Source organism: Nyctereutes procyonoides, unplaced genomic scaffold, assembly GCF_905146905.1.
Source record: "Nyctereutes procyonoides isolate TBG_1078 unplaced genomic scaffold, NYPRO_anot_genome, whole genome shotgun sequence".
NCBI classification, from domain to species: Eukaryota; Metazoa; Chordata; class Mammalia; order Carnivora; family Canidae; genus Nyctereutes; species Nyctereutes procyonoides.
In genome coordinates this window covers 12,742,716-12,756,570 of record NW_026575035.1, presented here as the reverse complement: position 1 = coordinate 12,756,570, position 13,855 = coordinate 12,742,716, and the positions used below count along the sequence as shown (strand labels likewise).

The following is a 13,855-nucleotide window of genomic DNA, read 5'->3' as shown; positions in this document are numbered from 1 at the left end:
AAGGCAGATGCTCCACCACTGAGCCACCCAGGCATCCCTAAAATGTAGTTTTGAACTTACTCAACTGACTCTTGTACTGCAGTGGTATGCCATTGTATATTTGCTGCCTAGCACAGTGCTTGGCACATTAGTGTTTAAAGAAGATTTTTGAATGAATGAAGGTCCCCATTGTAAAAATAAACTATTCTGTTATGTAGAATTTAGGTTTCATAAGAATGTTTGTTTTTGCCAATTGAAGCAATAATTATTTTTGCACATTGAATCTTATTAGAGAATAATATATAACTTGATTAATTTTATAACATCAGCATTCAGTTACTGACTTGCTTGAATAATTGTGGCCTTAAAATTAGACCAAAGATACATGAAAAGATGCTCAGCATCACTAGTCATCAGGAAAATGCAAATTAAAACTACCTAGAGATCACCTCATGTCTGTTAGAGTGGCCATCATAAAAAAGACGGAGATAACAAATGCTGACATGGAACCCTTGCACACTGTTGGTGAGTTGAAGGCATTATGCTCAGTGAAGTAAGTCAGAGAAAGACAGATATGCATGATCATTTGGAATCTAAGCAAACAAAACCAAACTCAGAAAAAGGGACCAGACTTGTGGTAGGTGAACAGTGGGGGCAGAGGGTATTAGAGGAAAGTGGTTCAAAAGGTTTGAATTTCCAGTTATGATATAAATAAGTGCTAGGGTTTAAAAATAAACAGAATGGAAGAAGATATTTGCAAATGACATATCAGATAAAGGGCTAGTATCCAATATCTATAAAGAACTTCTCAAACTCAACACCCAAAGAACAAATAATCCAGTCAATAAATGGGCAGAAAACATGAACAGACATTTCTCCAAAGAAATGGCCAACAGATACATGAAAAAATGCTCAGCATCACTTGGCATTAGGGAAATACAAATCAAAACCACAATGAGGTAAGGTATTACCTCACACCAGTCAGAATGGCTAAAATGAACAGGAAATAACAGATGTTGGCAAGGATGTGGAGAAAGGGGAACCCTCATACATGGTTGGTGGGAATGCAAGCTAGTGCAGCAACTCTGGAAAACAGTATGGAGGTTCTTCAGAAAATTGAAAATAGAGCTACCCTACAACCAGCAATTGCACTACTGGGTATTTACCCCAAAGATAAAAATGTAGTGATCTGAAAGGGCACCTGCACCCCAATGTTTATAGCAGCAATGTCCACAACAGCCAAACTATGGAAGGAGCTCAGATATCTATTGACAGATGAATGGATAGTGAAGATACACATACACACACAATGGACTATTACTCAGCCATCAAAAAAATGAAAATTTGCCATTTGCAATAACGTGGATGGAACTAGAGGGTATTTTACTAAGTGAAATAAGTCAATCAGAGAAAGACCATTATCATATGATCTCACTCATAAGTGGAATTTAAGAAACAAAACAGAGGATCATAGAAGAGAGGAAAAAATAGATGAAATCAGAGGAGACAAACCATAAGAGACTATTAATCATAGGAAACAAACTGAGGGGATGGAATAACTGGGTGATGAACATTAAGGAGGGCGTGTGAGGGATCCCTGGGTGGCACAGCGGTTTGGCGCCTGCCTTTGGCCCAGGGCGCGATCCTGGAGACCCGGGATTGAATCCCACGTCGGGCTCCCGGTGCATGGAGCCTGCTTCTCCCTCTGCCTATGTCTCTGCCTCTCTCTCTCTCTCTCTCTCTCTCTCTCTGCGTGACTATCATAAAAAAAATCAATTAAAAAAAAAAAGGAGGGCATGTGATATAATGAGCCCTGGTCAATATCTAAGACTGATGAATCACTGACCTCTATCTCTAAAACTAATAATATATATTAATTGAATTTAAGTAAAAATAAATAAGTGAATACATATATAGTAGGGAAATAATGTATAGCATGATGATTATAGCTAACATTGCTGTGTGATGTATAGGAAATTTGTTGAGAGGAAGTCCTAAGAGTTCTCATCAGAAGGAAAAGGTTTTTCTTTTTTTTGACTTTTCATTGTATCTAAACCAGAAGATGGATGTTAGCAGAACCTATTGTGATAGTTATTCCACAGTATATATAAATCAGTCAAACTGTATGCCTTAAAATTACACATTGATAGATAGCAATTAGTTCTCAATAAAACTGGAAAAAAATTAGGTCAAATAATATAGAGTGTCACCATGGGAAAAACGTAAAATAATTTGACAGTGGAGAGTTTTGTGATGTGGTGAGCACTGGATGTTATACTATATGTTGGAAAATTTAATCTAAATAAAATGAATAAAAAACCAAAAGTACAGAACAGTATAACATGAAAATTTGTGACATTTTCAACCCTTTTTTCCATTCTCTGTTCTTAAGCATTATCTTATATATAATTTCATGATTAGACTGTACATATGTGTATTTGTATATAACCCTTTCTTCATTTTCTATATTGGGTAGCATGGATTCTGTTCTATATTTAAAAATACTAGTTTTGTGATTTATAATACAGGGACACAACCATAACCTTTTGAGATTAAGAAGCAATGGGATGCATCTATTTGACAGACCTGGAGCAGTTACTGTCTGCTACTAAGGTTTTCATTACAGATGCAAGAAAAAAGTGTCCTTGCCCTTTCTGTCTGTCTAATTGTGGCAGCCATGATTGAATGGGGGAATACAAGGAGAAAACATGAAGAGAAAATTTTTGCAACTTAGAAATGACTTGTAAACAGTAAATAGCCTGTTATACTCCAAAAAAGAAACTGAAATTTGAGTTAGAAAAGGTAATGTAGACCTGGGCATAAAACTGTCTTAACCAGCCTTTATCTCTGGGTGAAAAGAAAATTCATTGTATACCAAATTGGTACTTGCAGTGGGTTATGGAAGGTGTCAAATAGCACATATTATATTGAAATTATATGCTTGCTTGTTTACTGTCTAGACGCTGTTCCTTTGGGCAAGGATTTATATACCTGTTCATCGCCCCAAGACTAGCAAAGCAAAATACCTGGCATATGGGTGGTGCTCAATAAATATTAAGTGAAGATTTACTGAGTCAGTATGTCTCTTGGTAGAGAGGTTGGCATTTACATATGACAATGTTGAAATTTATTTTAAAAAACTAAATTCATAGAAGAAATCCATTAAGAAATTTAGTATTTTCAGGGCAGCCCGGGTGGCTTAGCCATTTAGTGCCACCTTCAGCCCAGGGTGTGATCCTTGAGACCCGGGATCAAATCCCCGTCAGGCTCCCTGCTTGGGGCCTGCTTCTCCCTCTCCCTGTGTCTCTACCTCTTTGTCTCTCTCTCCTGTCTCTCATGAATAAATAAATAAATCTAAAAAAATTAATATTTTCAGTAAATTATTTGATAGAATTTCATGATTTAAAGAATTATTAAAATTTATCAAATATGTTCTCCTTAACATGAAAAAGATGTTAGGTTAAACTTAGATAAATCTTCAAATCCAGCAATTAAAAAATGTCACTGTATTTGTTAGGGTTCTTCAGAGAACCATTAGGATGTGTGTGTGTGTAAAAGTAAAAATATGTATTATATATATTTTATGTATATATGTGTATATGTATATATATAATACATAAATACACATACATATCTATAGAGAAAGAAGTATTTAAGGAATAGGCTTGTGATTATGGCGGCTGAAAAGTCTAGTACCTGCCAGGTAAACTGTGAAGCTGGTGACTAGGGAAGAGTTGATGTTGCAGTTCTAAGTCTGGAGATTTTTGGCAGAATTCCTTTGTGCTTGGGAAAGGTCAGTCTTTGTTAAGGCCTTGCATTGATTGGATGAGGCCAACTTACATTGTGGAGGGCAGGTTGCTTTACCTAGTGTCTACCAATTTAAATGTTTATCTCACCCAAAAAACACTCTCACAGAAGCATCCATAATAACATTTGACCAAATATCTGGGTACCATGGCCCAGCCAAATGGACACTAAAATTAGTCATTTAAATTGCATTTTAAAAATTATTCTCAGGGCACCTGTGGCTGAGTAGTTGAGCATCTGCTTTTGGCTCAGGTCATGATTCTGGGGTCCTGGGATTGAATCCTGCATCAGGCTCCCTGTAGGGAGCCTACTTCTCCTTCTGCCTATATATATCTCTACCCCTCTCTCTGGGTCTCTCATGAGTAAATAAAATCTTTTTTTAAAAAAGTGTATTTAACAAAATGCGCAAGACTTACACATGAAAAACTACAAAATGTGTCAGAGAAAGAATGTGCAAGTATATGGAGAGACCATTATGGTTGTAGATTAGAAGTCTTTCTTTTTTTTTTTTTTTTTTTTTTGATTAGAAGTCTTTCAACACCAAAAGACGTGTACAAGAATGTTGTTCTCCAGGATCAGGCCCCAGGCTGAAGGCAGCACTAAATTTTGCTGAGCCATCTTGGGCTGCCCAAATTAAAATATTTTAATTCTCAGTGTTTTCTGATGTTTTAAATTTCAGTGTACTAGCTAATTATTAGTTTCTTTTTTCTTATTTCCCTATGTTTATAAATGACAGAGAGGGTTTTCTTTTTTCTTCCTCTTTTGGCAAAAGTTCATGAAGATCACAGAACTCAATTTTCCCATTGATTTGTAAGATTGCTGCACTATTTCAGTGTGCTTGGTGATTAGAGCAATACCAGCAGGCTTTTTGATAGCTGAAGTAAAAAGAACTTGGAAATCCATTCTTGAAGAAAAAGTTGGAAACAAAGTTGGAAAACTTAGTGTTATATATAAAGACTTGGTATGAAATTATAGTAATTTGTGTCTGATTTAGTTTTGGCACGAGTTTAGACAGACCACTGGGACAGAATAAAGAGGATAGAAACACACCTGCTTGTAACAGATATTTGATTTATGACATAGGTGCTTCTGCAGTTCAGTGGGAAAAGGAATAGTCTTTCTAGTAAATAGTGCTGGGTAAGTTAGACATCCATACTAAAGAAGAGGAAAAAAAGAAACTTTTAACCTGTACCTCACACTACATAGACTATTAATTCAAGAGAGATCACTGACCTGAAGGTAAAACTTAACACTATAGAGCTCTTAGAGAAAACACATGAGAATGTCTTTGAGATGTTGGAGATAGGTGAGATTTTTTAAATCAGACACAAGGAGAATTAATCATAAAAGAGAAAAGGCAGCCATAGGTATGTGTATGTGTATAAAATCTACTTACGTTTATATGTATGTATACATCTGTGTGTATAAAATTTAGATAATAAGAAAAAGACCACCCAGTTCTGAAAATGGACAAAAGACTTAAATAGCTGTTCTCAAAAGAGGGAAATCCAAATGCATTGCAAAAGTGCTCAGCATCATTAATTATTAGGAAAATACAAATTGAAACTATAGTGAGACAGTATTGCACACAAATATAATGTCTAGTATTTAAAGAAGCTACAATACCAAGAGTGGGCAAGGATGTGGATCAACTAGAACTCATTCATTGTTTGTAGGAATGGCTAATGGTGCAACTTTGAAAAACTGGCAATATCTGCTAAACTCTGTGACCTTATCTAATGACCCAAGAATTCCACTTCCAGGAATAAAGCCAAGAGAAATACATGTGTTCACCAAAAGACATGTACAAGAATGTCAATGGAATTTTGTTCATATTAGTGCTTCCCCCACTCTCCTAAACAGCAGGAAACAGCTCAAATGTGTTAACAGTAAGATGTATTAAAAAAAAGTTGTGAGGTATTCATATAATGAAAGACACAAACTGGAAAGAATGAACCATTGCCACATATAGCTATGTGGCTGAGTCTCACAGATGTAATATTGAGTGAAAGAAGTAAAATGTAAAAGATCACAAACTTCCTGCTGCTTTTTTGAGGTTCAAGAACAGCTCCAACACATCCACATTGATAGAAGTCTGAACACTTATAAGCTCTGGAGAGGGTATTGATGGGGAAGGAATGTAAGTGTGCTTTGTGATGTGGAAAAAAATCTGGGTTGTTACAATAGAGCATACATTTGTACAAATTGAGCAATATGCTTAAGATTGTGCTTTTTGTTGTGTGTATTATTCCTCACTTTTTAAAAATTGGGCTTGTGTGGGAAAGATTGCTTTACTTTCCATGATAGAAAATGCTTAAAATCCGTATTTCGGGATTTGCCAGAAAACCTTAACTGACTGATACCTTATATATTTGACAAGGGAAACCAATAAAGATAATTAAGAAGGATCCTGATGTTTGAAAGATCAATAAAAATATTAAAGTCTGCTATTCTTTCTGCTATTGCTGCTGCTGTTACCACTACTACCAACTATCCTAGATTGAGTGCTCAGTATGTGCCATTAGCTGTGCTATGTATTTTTCCCTTGTTTAATCTGGAATTGGAGTAAATGCCATGTTCTTTTTTGGGACTTCCATACTATCATGTCTCCTGTCCTCGCTATAATCCCAACACCTTTGAAATTTGTGACATTGGTCTCTTGTGCTCACTTGCTTCTTACTGCAGTTATTTACAGATTCAAGCCATTCGTCTGATTCCTTAAACATTTATTACCTCTTCAGTTTCTTGACTTCTTCATCTTGTGATATTGTTTTCCACTCTTCCTCAGCCACCCACTCCAACAGTCATATCTTGGACCTCTGTTACCAGTGACTGAATAAAGTTGCAAATATTTTCTTTAATGACTACTTCCAGTTTTTTCTGCTAATTTTCTTTTGTATCCTGCCTCCAACAAGTATACCAAATAATTGACATTACCAGGACTTACTGTCTGTTTATTCTTCTCCCTTAAAGGCCCTACTCTCATTATTTTCTTCCTTATGCAGCCTAAATTCTGTGTCCAGTATATTGACTCCCTTGCACACTCTCCTCTTTTCTTGCCTCTTTTTCCCTTTATCTTATTTTCTATTTGGGAAAATCTCAACTCTTGTTAAATCCAATTCTGCACTCGTTGTGTGCTGGTATGTATGTAGCTGAATTTGGGTAGAGAGAAACCAGAACCATGTAATTGTTCTTTCTTTGAAGTACTGACTGCTGACCTAAGGTGTGTCCTCACTGCTGTTGGTGATTCTATTACATTTCCCTAATCTAGTGCTATCCTATTCTACAAGACAGCCATTTCCTCTTTCCTCCCTCCTTAAACTCCATTCCCCATCCCCTTGCCAATGGTTTTACTTGTATCTCACTGCAAATAGAATCAATTAGAACATACCCTTGTCTCCCACCCTGTATCTGCCAGCTCACCATCATTTGTACTGTATATTTTGCCTTGTCTCTTGTTACCATAGATTGTCATTGCGACTTTGACTACCCCTTCTACTTACATAGCATTCTGTCCCTTTTCACTGAAAATATTATCACTTCATCAGTTTTCATCCACATCTGAATCATAAATTATGTTTCCTTTCCATTAGATCATTTATGTCAGAATACAAGCATTGCTGTAATATCTCCTATTTTATAAAATCCTTTATGTTCCTCCAGCTACTGTCAATTTCTAGGTGACTCTTTGTAGCAAAAGAGTTATCAATAATCTCCAGGTCCTCTTGCCTCAGTCTCTTAAATCAATCTATCTATCATCTATCTATCTATCTATCTATCTATCTATCTATCTATCTATCTATCTCCTTCCTTCCTTCCTTCCTTCCTTCCTTCCTTCCTTCCTTCCTTCCTTCCTTTTTTTTTTTTTTAAAGATTTTATTTATTCATGAGAGAGAGAGAGAGGCAGAGACACAGGCAGAGGGAGAAGTAGGCTCCATGCAGGGAGCCTGACCTGATGTGGGACTCGATCCTGGGTCTCCAGGATCATGCCCTGGGCCGAAGGCGGCGCTAAACCGCAGAGCAGCTCTGAGGTTTAGATAAAGCTAAAAAATTACATTTAATGTTAAAGATTTTCCTGTTGTCCTATAGACAACAGGAAATTGTTTTTTTTTTTGACTAATTTTTAGTTACATTTTTAATTGTCATTCTTTTTAGCATTTGTAGTCTTAGATTTCTCTTATTGTGAATGAATATCACATTCTGCTGCTGTTGTTCAGTTTTGTGCATGTCAAATGAGTCATGTATAATACTCCTCTTTATACTAAAGTTTGAGTACAGTGTTCTCAGTTAAAGCAATCATGTCTGTTGAGAAGTTGCCTGCTTATGGAAAGTTCAATTATTATTTCCTATAATTTGTCTTTTGATTGTTTTTATGTAATAACTTCTCATGGTAGTACAACAAAAGAAAAAAACTAAGTGTTCCATAGTAATTTGTTACATAAAGTGTTTATTATGAGTGCTATGTTAGGTAAATTAATTATAAAAACTTTGCATACTTTAGTTTTGAATAGTTTATATAGCCCAAAACTACTGTAGAAACTAATACTTGTAATTAATATAGTTCTGAGCATAATGTTAACTGTCTTAGAGTCACTGATGTACTTGAAGTGACATCACTTCAAATGACCCTAAGATGACTGAGGCTTTACTTGCCACTAGAACCATCGTAAGACAACTGCTCTGAATAAGTAAGTCTGACCATGTTTTGTAGTTCATTAAGTCAGTTGAGGTGTCATAGTTAATGCATAGTTTAAAATGAACAGGATATTTAAAGTGTTCCTACAGTTTTTAATATTATTTCTCTGACCTACCTCTAATGCCGTAAAATGTTAGTACTAGATGACAAAAATAACAGTTAAAAAGTATTTTTTGTTGACTAAATCTTAAACTTAAAATTTAAAGTAGTTCAGAAGGCAATCCGTATGCATCCTTCCTTGTCTTTTAAGACAATTATTACAAATACTATGTGTCAATAGTAAGAGCCAGATACTCTTGATAAATGAAATTGAACTTAGTATATCTAATAGTTTATAAGTGAAAATCACATTTTAATTTCTATTCTTCCACATAAATCCACCAAGCAGAATTGAAAACCTGTATTAAAAACCTACCTTAAATGACTTTTCAGAAAGTTGTAAATTATTGCTTCCCTGTGTAGGAAAGCCTAGCATGTTGGGAGGCATCCTTCTTGCAGCATTTTCTTTTTCTCCTTGCCACAATAGAGTATCTATTGTGACTAGAGATAAGCAACTTTAGTTACTAGTTATGATCATACTTCTTGTCCATGCAGACTGCCTAAAAGCAGAAATAAATTAGAATTGTGTGCTTTTTCTCTTCCTCTCATTATTTCCTTTTATTTAGGCATTCATTCATTTATTCATTTATACATTTACTCATTGAACATTTCTTGAATATATATACCAGGCATTATAAAATTGAATAAAACACGGCCTTACCTTCATTGACTTTATAGTTTAGCTCTATGTGTGATACTCCATTCTGAATGTGGGAATCAAAACTATTTCTCTCTTTAGGCTTAAATTCTGTATCTTTAAGGTTTAGATTTCTGTGTTCCCTCACATAGAAAGGAAAGAATGCTTTTCTTGTATGATTTAAAATTCTAAGCTATGGGATAGTTTAAATTCTTTTAGGAGAGAGTTGGGAGCATAAGTGAGAGGCATCCCTAAGGATACCTGCTTTACTCACTATTATCAGGATTATGTAGGCTAAAAGTGTTTATCAAGATAATTCCATGGTGTTTATGGTAGAAAGTGGAATTTAGTATTCCATAAAATCAGCAGACATCCATTTATATTTATATTGCTTGGACCTTTCCCCCTGAAATATTTCAGTGATGTAATAAAGCAGTTATATGACACTTTTATGAAAAGTCCCATCATTTAGCTGCATTGTGAGGGAATAAGACACAAAAATAGTGATACCCATACCAGTTTATAAACTATGGTTAATTATTTCATCTGTATTCTTTGTAGCTGAATCATTAAGGAAAATTATTTCATTTAGAAATGTTAAATTTTTAATACTGTGGTATTATATAGTAGGACTAAAAAAAAAAGAGGAGCTTCAAAAATCTAAATACTCATCTGGTATTTGTATTTCTTGACATAGTGTATTTTACTATTAAAAATATTTTGGGGGATCCCTGGGTGGCGCAGCGGTTTGGCGCCTGCCTTTGGCCCAGGGCGCGATCCTGGAGACCCTGGATCGAATCCCACATCAGGCTCCCGGTGCATGGAGCCTGCCTCTCCCTCTGCCTATGTCTCTGCCCCCCCCCCCTCTCTGTGACTATCATAAAAAAAATTAAAAAAAAATATTTTGGAAGTATATAATTTTAACAGATTTATCAAGATATAGTTTACATACCATAGAGTTTACCCATTGAAATTGTACAACTCTGGTTTTTAGTGTATTTACAAGTTGTACAGCCATCACTATTGTCATCACCCCAAAATGTAATTTGAATTTGAACTCTACGTAAGGAAACATGACTCAAAATTAAAGGTTTTTCTTAAAAAAATTAACATCCTTCTGTGGAGTTTGTGTTTGGGATGATGAAAAAATTCTGGAAATGGCCTTAGTTTTGTGTGTGTGATGATGGTTGCACAGTATTGTGAATATACTTAATGCCACTGAATTATTGTATGCTTGAAAACAGTTAAAATGGTAAATTTTATGTATATTTTACAATAAAAATTACTATCAATTTATATGAAATCAGAATTTGGTGGCTTAACTTTAAAAGTTTTTGGAAATTTCAGCCTCAGCCACACTTAGTTTTTTTTTTTTCCCCACACATAAGTTTTGATAATTTTTTCTGAAACATATTATAACAAAGATATTCTTAGAGTAAAACAAATCACATTATTAATTTTCACAAACTGGAAAACAGACCTTAAAATTGTTGCAGATATGTTTTTTGGTAGGTATTTATTTTTATAGAATTTCAGTAGCATTAAGTGAAGAAATAAAGTTAATCAGCTTTCCTTTGCTTTAGTTTTGTGCTCTGTGAAAAAGCCAGATGCCAAACAATGCAGAACCATGTATCTAAGGGGGAAGAAGTAAATATACAGATATATGCACACAGAGTAATTTAAAAGTCTCTGTTTATAGATGTGTAAAGTCTCTGGGAGGAAATAGAAGAAACAGTAACATTAGTTGTTTTGGGCAGGAGAACTGGGTGACTGGGTTTCATGGGTGGGAGGGATATTTTCCATAGGTGTGAATGTATGAACTGCTGAAACATTTTAAATAAACAATTTCTTATCCTGATCCCAGTCTCAGAATCAACATGACTGTGTTCTTTCCTACTGTGCTTTGGTGACAGCAGATTGTATTGAAATTGGGATTGGTTTAAAAGTGAGCTATGTTACTTAAGTTGTTTTCTTTTTAGGAATTGATTATGGATTAAGTTTACCACTTGGGGAAGATTATGAACGGAAGAAACATAAACTAAAAGAAGAATTAAGGCAAGATTACAGACGCTATCTTACTCAGGTAATACATTCTGTTAGTTAGCTGGATCTTATGCTTCAGAATTCATCTAAATTTATTTTCTAAGGTTATGTGTGTTACTTTTTAGATTTTCATTGATATCTAACAGTAAGATGTTATAGTGAAAGTTAAGGGATTATATGTGACAGTGGTAGAAAAAAACTGATGCTCAGGACTGGTGCAGATTCTTGATCTTTACAGTAGGGTAGTGGTTTTTTATTTTAAATGAGATTGTGAGTTCTGATTGTTCTTGTTTTCTGTAGAGTTATCATGGTTTAAAATAGCCCTGTTATAATTCCCTACTCCTCCAATTCCCCATGACTGTGGATTAAAATGACACATGGAATTCTAGTTGCTACTTATTTTCCTGCCAGTTTAAGTTTATGAAAACTTCATTTATTTAGCTGCCAAAGTCTTTGCTTTATGGTTTAATCTATTTACTTAGCAGAACCCTTGTTTTAACTATATTTGGTTAAATTATGTAATTGCTAAACTTAAAGATTTCTTATAAGTTTTGAAATGCAATTTACTTTTTAGGTTATCAAATTATTTTAAACAATCATGATGTTTCTACTCATCCCAAGATATTCTATAGTTTTTTAATACTTTGTAATTTTTGTTCCAAATGTATAAGTGATCTCTTACTTATTCTGATTTGCACATGGAGAGAAAGAACTTTGAATATATTTTATCATTGGTTTGTTTTCTTTGACTTCAGGGTATTACACAAGCAAAAAGGAAGGTAGGGTTGCCTGCAAAATGTTTTTTGTTTTTGTTTTTTAATTTTTAGCTTGCAATTATTTTCATTTATGATTTTGCTCTCAAACAAATGAAAATAACTTCACTTGTGATTTTGAGACTTTTGAATGATAACATTTTGTATCCTTGCTTTTACCAAGATGGCAGTCTATACATTATAATTTTTCATTAGTACAATCAAGCATTCTTTATGATTCCTGCTTTGCATTTATTTTTGTTGCTTTCTTATGCATCTTTTAGAGACATTGCACAGCTATCATAAACTCATTTGTTTTCAGCATGCCAGTTTTTTCTTCAAATTATGCTAATCACATTAAGATCAATAAAAATAATAGGATATTCTAAGATGTTTTTAACTGTGTTGTCACTATTTTTGCATCCAAATCCATGGATTGCATTTGTAAATTTATATTGGAAAACAAAAACATTATAGTTTTATAGAACTTTATAAAAAGCACCTCACACATCCGTTCATTTAACCAACACTTTTTAAGCACTTATGAAGAAGAATCTGTCTTCAAAGGATCTTAAATCTGGTTGTTGAGGTAACTGATAAGACTATATTGATCAGGAAAGACCTCAAAGTGTTATTTTGTAAAACATATAAAATGGATAGAATTTGGATATTCTGGAGGGCAGATCAAGGAGCAGAAGCTTTTCAGATGGAGAGTAGAGAAGGAAGGACTTGGAAGGTAGGCTTTTGCTTTGTATGAATGAAACATGTGATTTGCCAGTTTGAGTCGGTTAGAGTAGATTCTTTTTGAGAGTAGTAAAAAATAATGATGTAAGTAGATAGGGTAGGATCAGATTAGATTTTTTTAAAAAGGAAATTTATTTATTTTCTTTCTCTCCCCCCCCCCCCCCGTAGGGTTCACACGCAGTGTGGAGCTTGAACTCATGATCTTGAGATTAAGAGTTGCATGATCTATAGAATGAGCCTGCCAGGTGCCTCTAGATTAGATTTTTAATTTGGTATGTGTGAAGCATACCTTCTTAAGCAGCATGTGAAGAGCTTGGTAACTGTTGTAGGACTATTCTGCATATTAGAGATTCTTATTATTTATTTTAAATTACTGCTACAGATTTTTAGCTCCTCTCCTTCCACTAATTTTCAATCTGTTCTTCACCCTACTTTCTAGAATCATCCTGTCCATTACAAATACTTCAGTGTCTCCTCACTGACCTTCAGGATTAAAATACATATTCCTTAGCATGGCATGTGAAGTCTTTCATGTTCTAGCCTATCTCCTTGGCCTTGTACTTCAGTATTCTCCCCCTCTCTCAGCAGTCCTTTTTGTGTGGGGTTTTCCTCTGATATCCGCCATTTTCACTCATGGATCTTACATTACTTTGTAGATAGGAGATTTTATTCTTTTTTTATTTTTATTTATTTTTTAAAAAATATTTTATTTATTCATAGAAACACACAGAGAGAGAGAGAGAGACAGAGACACAGGCAGAGGGAGAAACAGGCTCCACGCAGGGAGCCCGACGTGGGACTCGATCCCAGGTCCTCAAGATCACACCCCGGGCTGCAGGCGGTGCTAAACTGCTGCACTACCGGGGCTACCCTCCTTTTATTTTTTTTAAAAGACTTTATTTGAGACAGAGCACAAGTGGGGAGGAGGGTCAGAGGGAGAGGATGAAGCAGACTCCCTGCTGAGCAGGGGAGCTTGATCTCAGGACTCTGAGATTATGACCTGAGCTGAAGGCAGATGCTTAACCGACTGAGCCACCCAGGCACCTGCATAACATAAAGGATTTTATTTTTTAAAAAGATTTTATTTATTTATTCATG

At 34.9% G+C, this 13,855-nt stretch overlaps 1 protein-coding gene and 1 non-coding gene across 15 annotated transcripts in view; both read left to right on the top strand.

Moving 5' to 3' along the window:
- The window catches only part of CSPP1 (centrosome and spindle pole associated protein 1), a 126,346-nt gene that overhangs the window by 22,347 nt on the left and 90,144 nt on the right, over positions 1–13,855 (top strand). For 8 of the 14 annotated variants that reach the window (XM_055318269.1, XM_055318259.1, XM_055318265.1 and 5 more), the window contains 2 exons: positions 11,198–11,301; positions 12,017–12,040. In XM_055318269.1, the coding sequence (XP_055174244.1) occupies positions 11,198–11,301; positions 12,017–12,040 (128 nt within the window). The remainder of the gene's footprint in view (positions 1–11,197; positions 11,302–12,016; positions 12,041–13,855) is intronic. The other 6 variants (XM_055318270.1, XM_055318268.1, XM_055318267.1 and 3 more) reach the window with 1 other exon arrangement.
- Positions 2,547–2,680, top strand: LOC129505444 (small nucleolar RNA SNORA31). Its single transcript, XR_008663537.1, has one exon. It is a non-coding gene; the product is annotated as a small nucleolar RNA SNORA31 (small nucleolar RNA).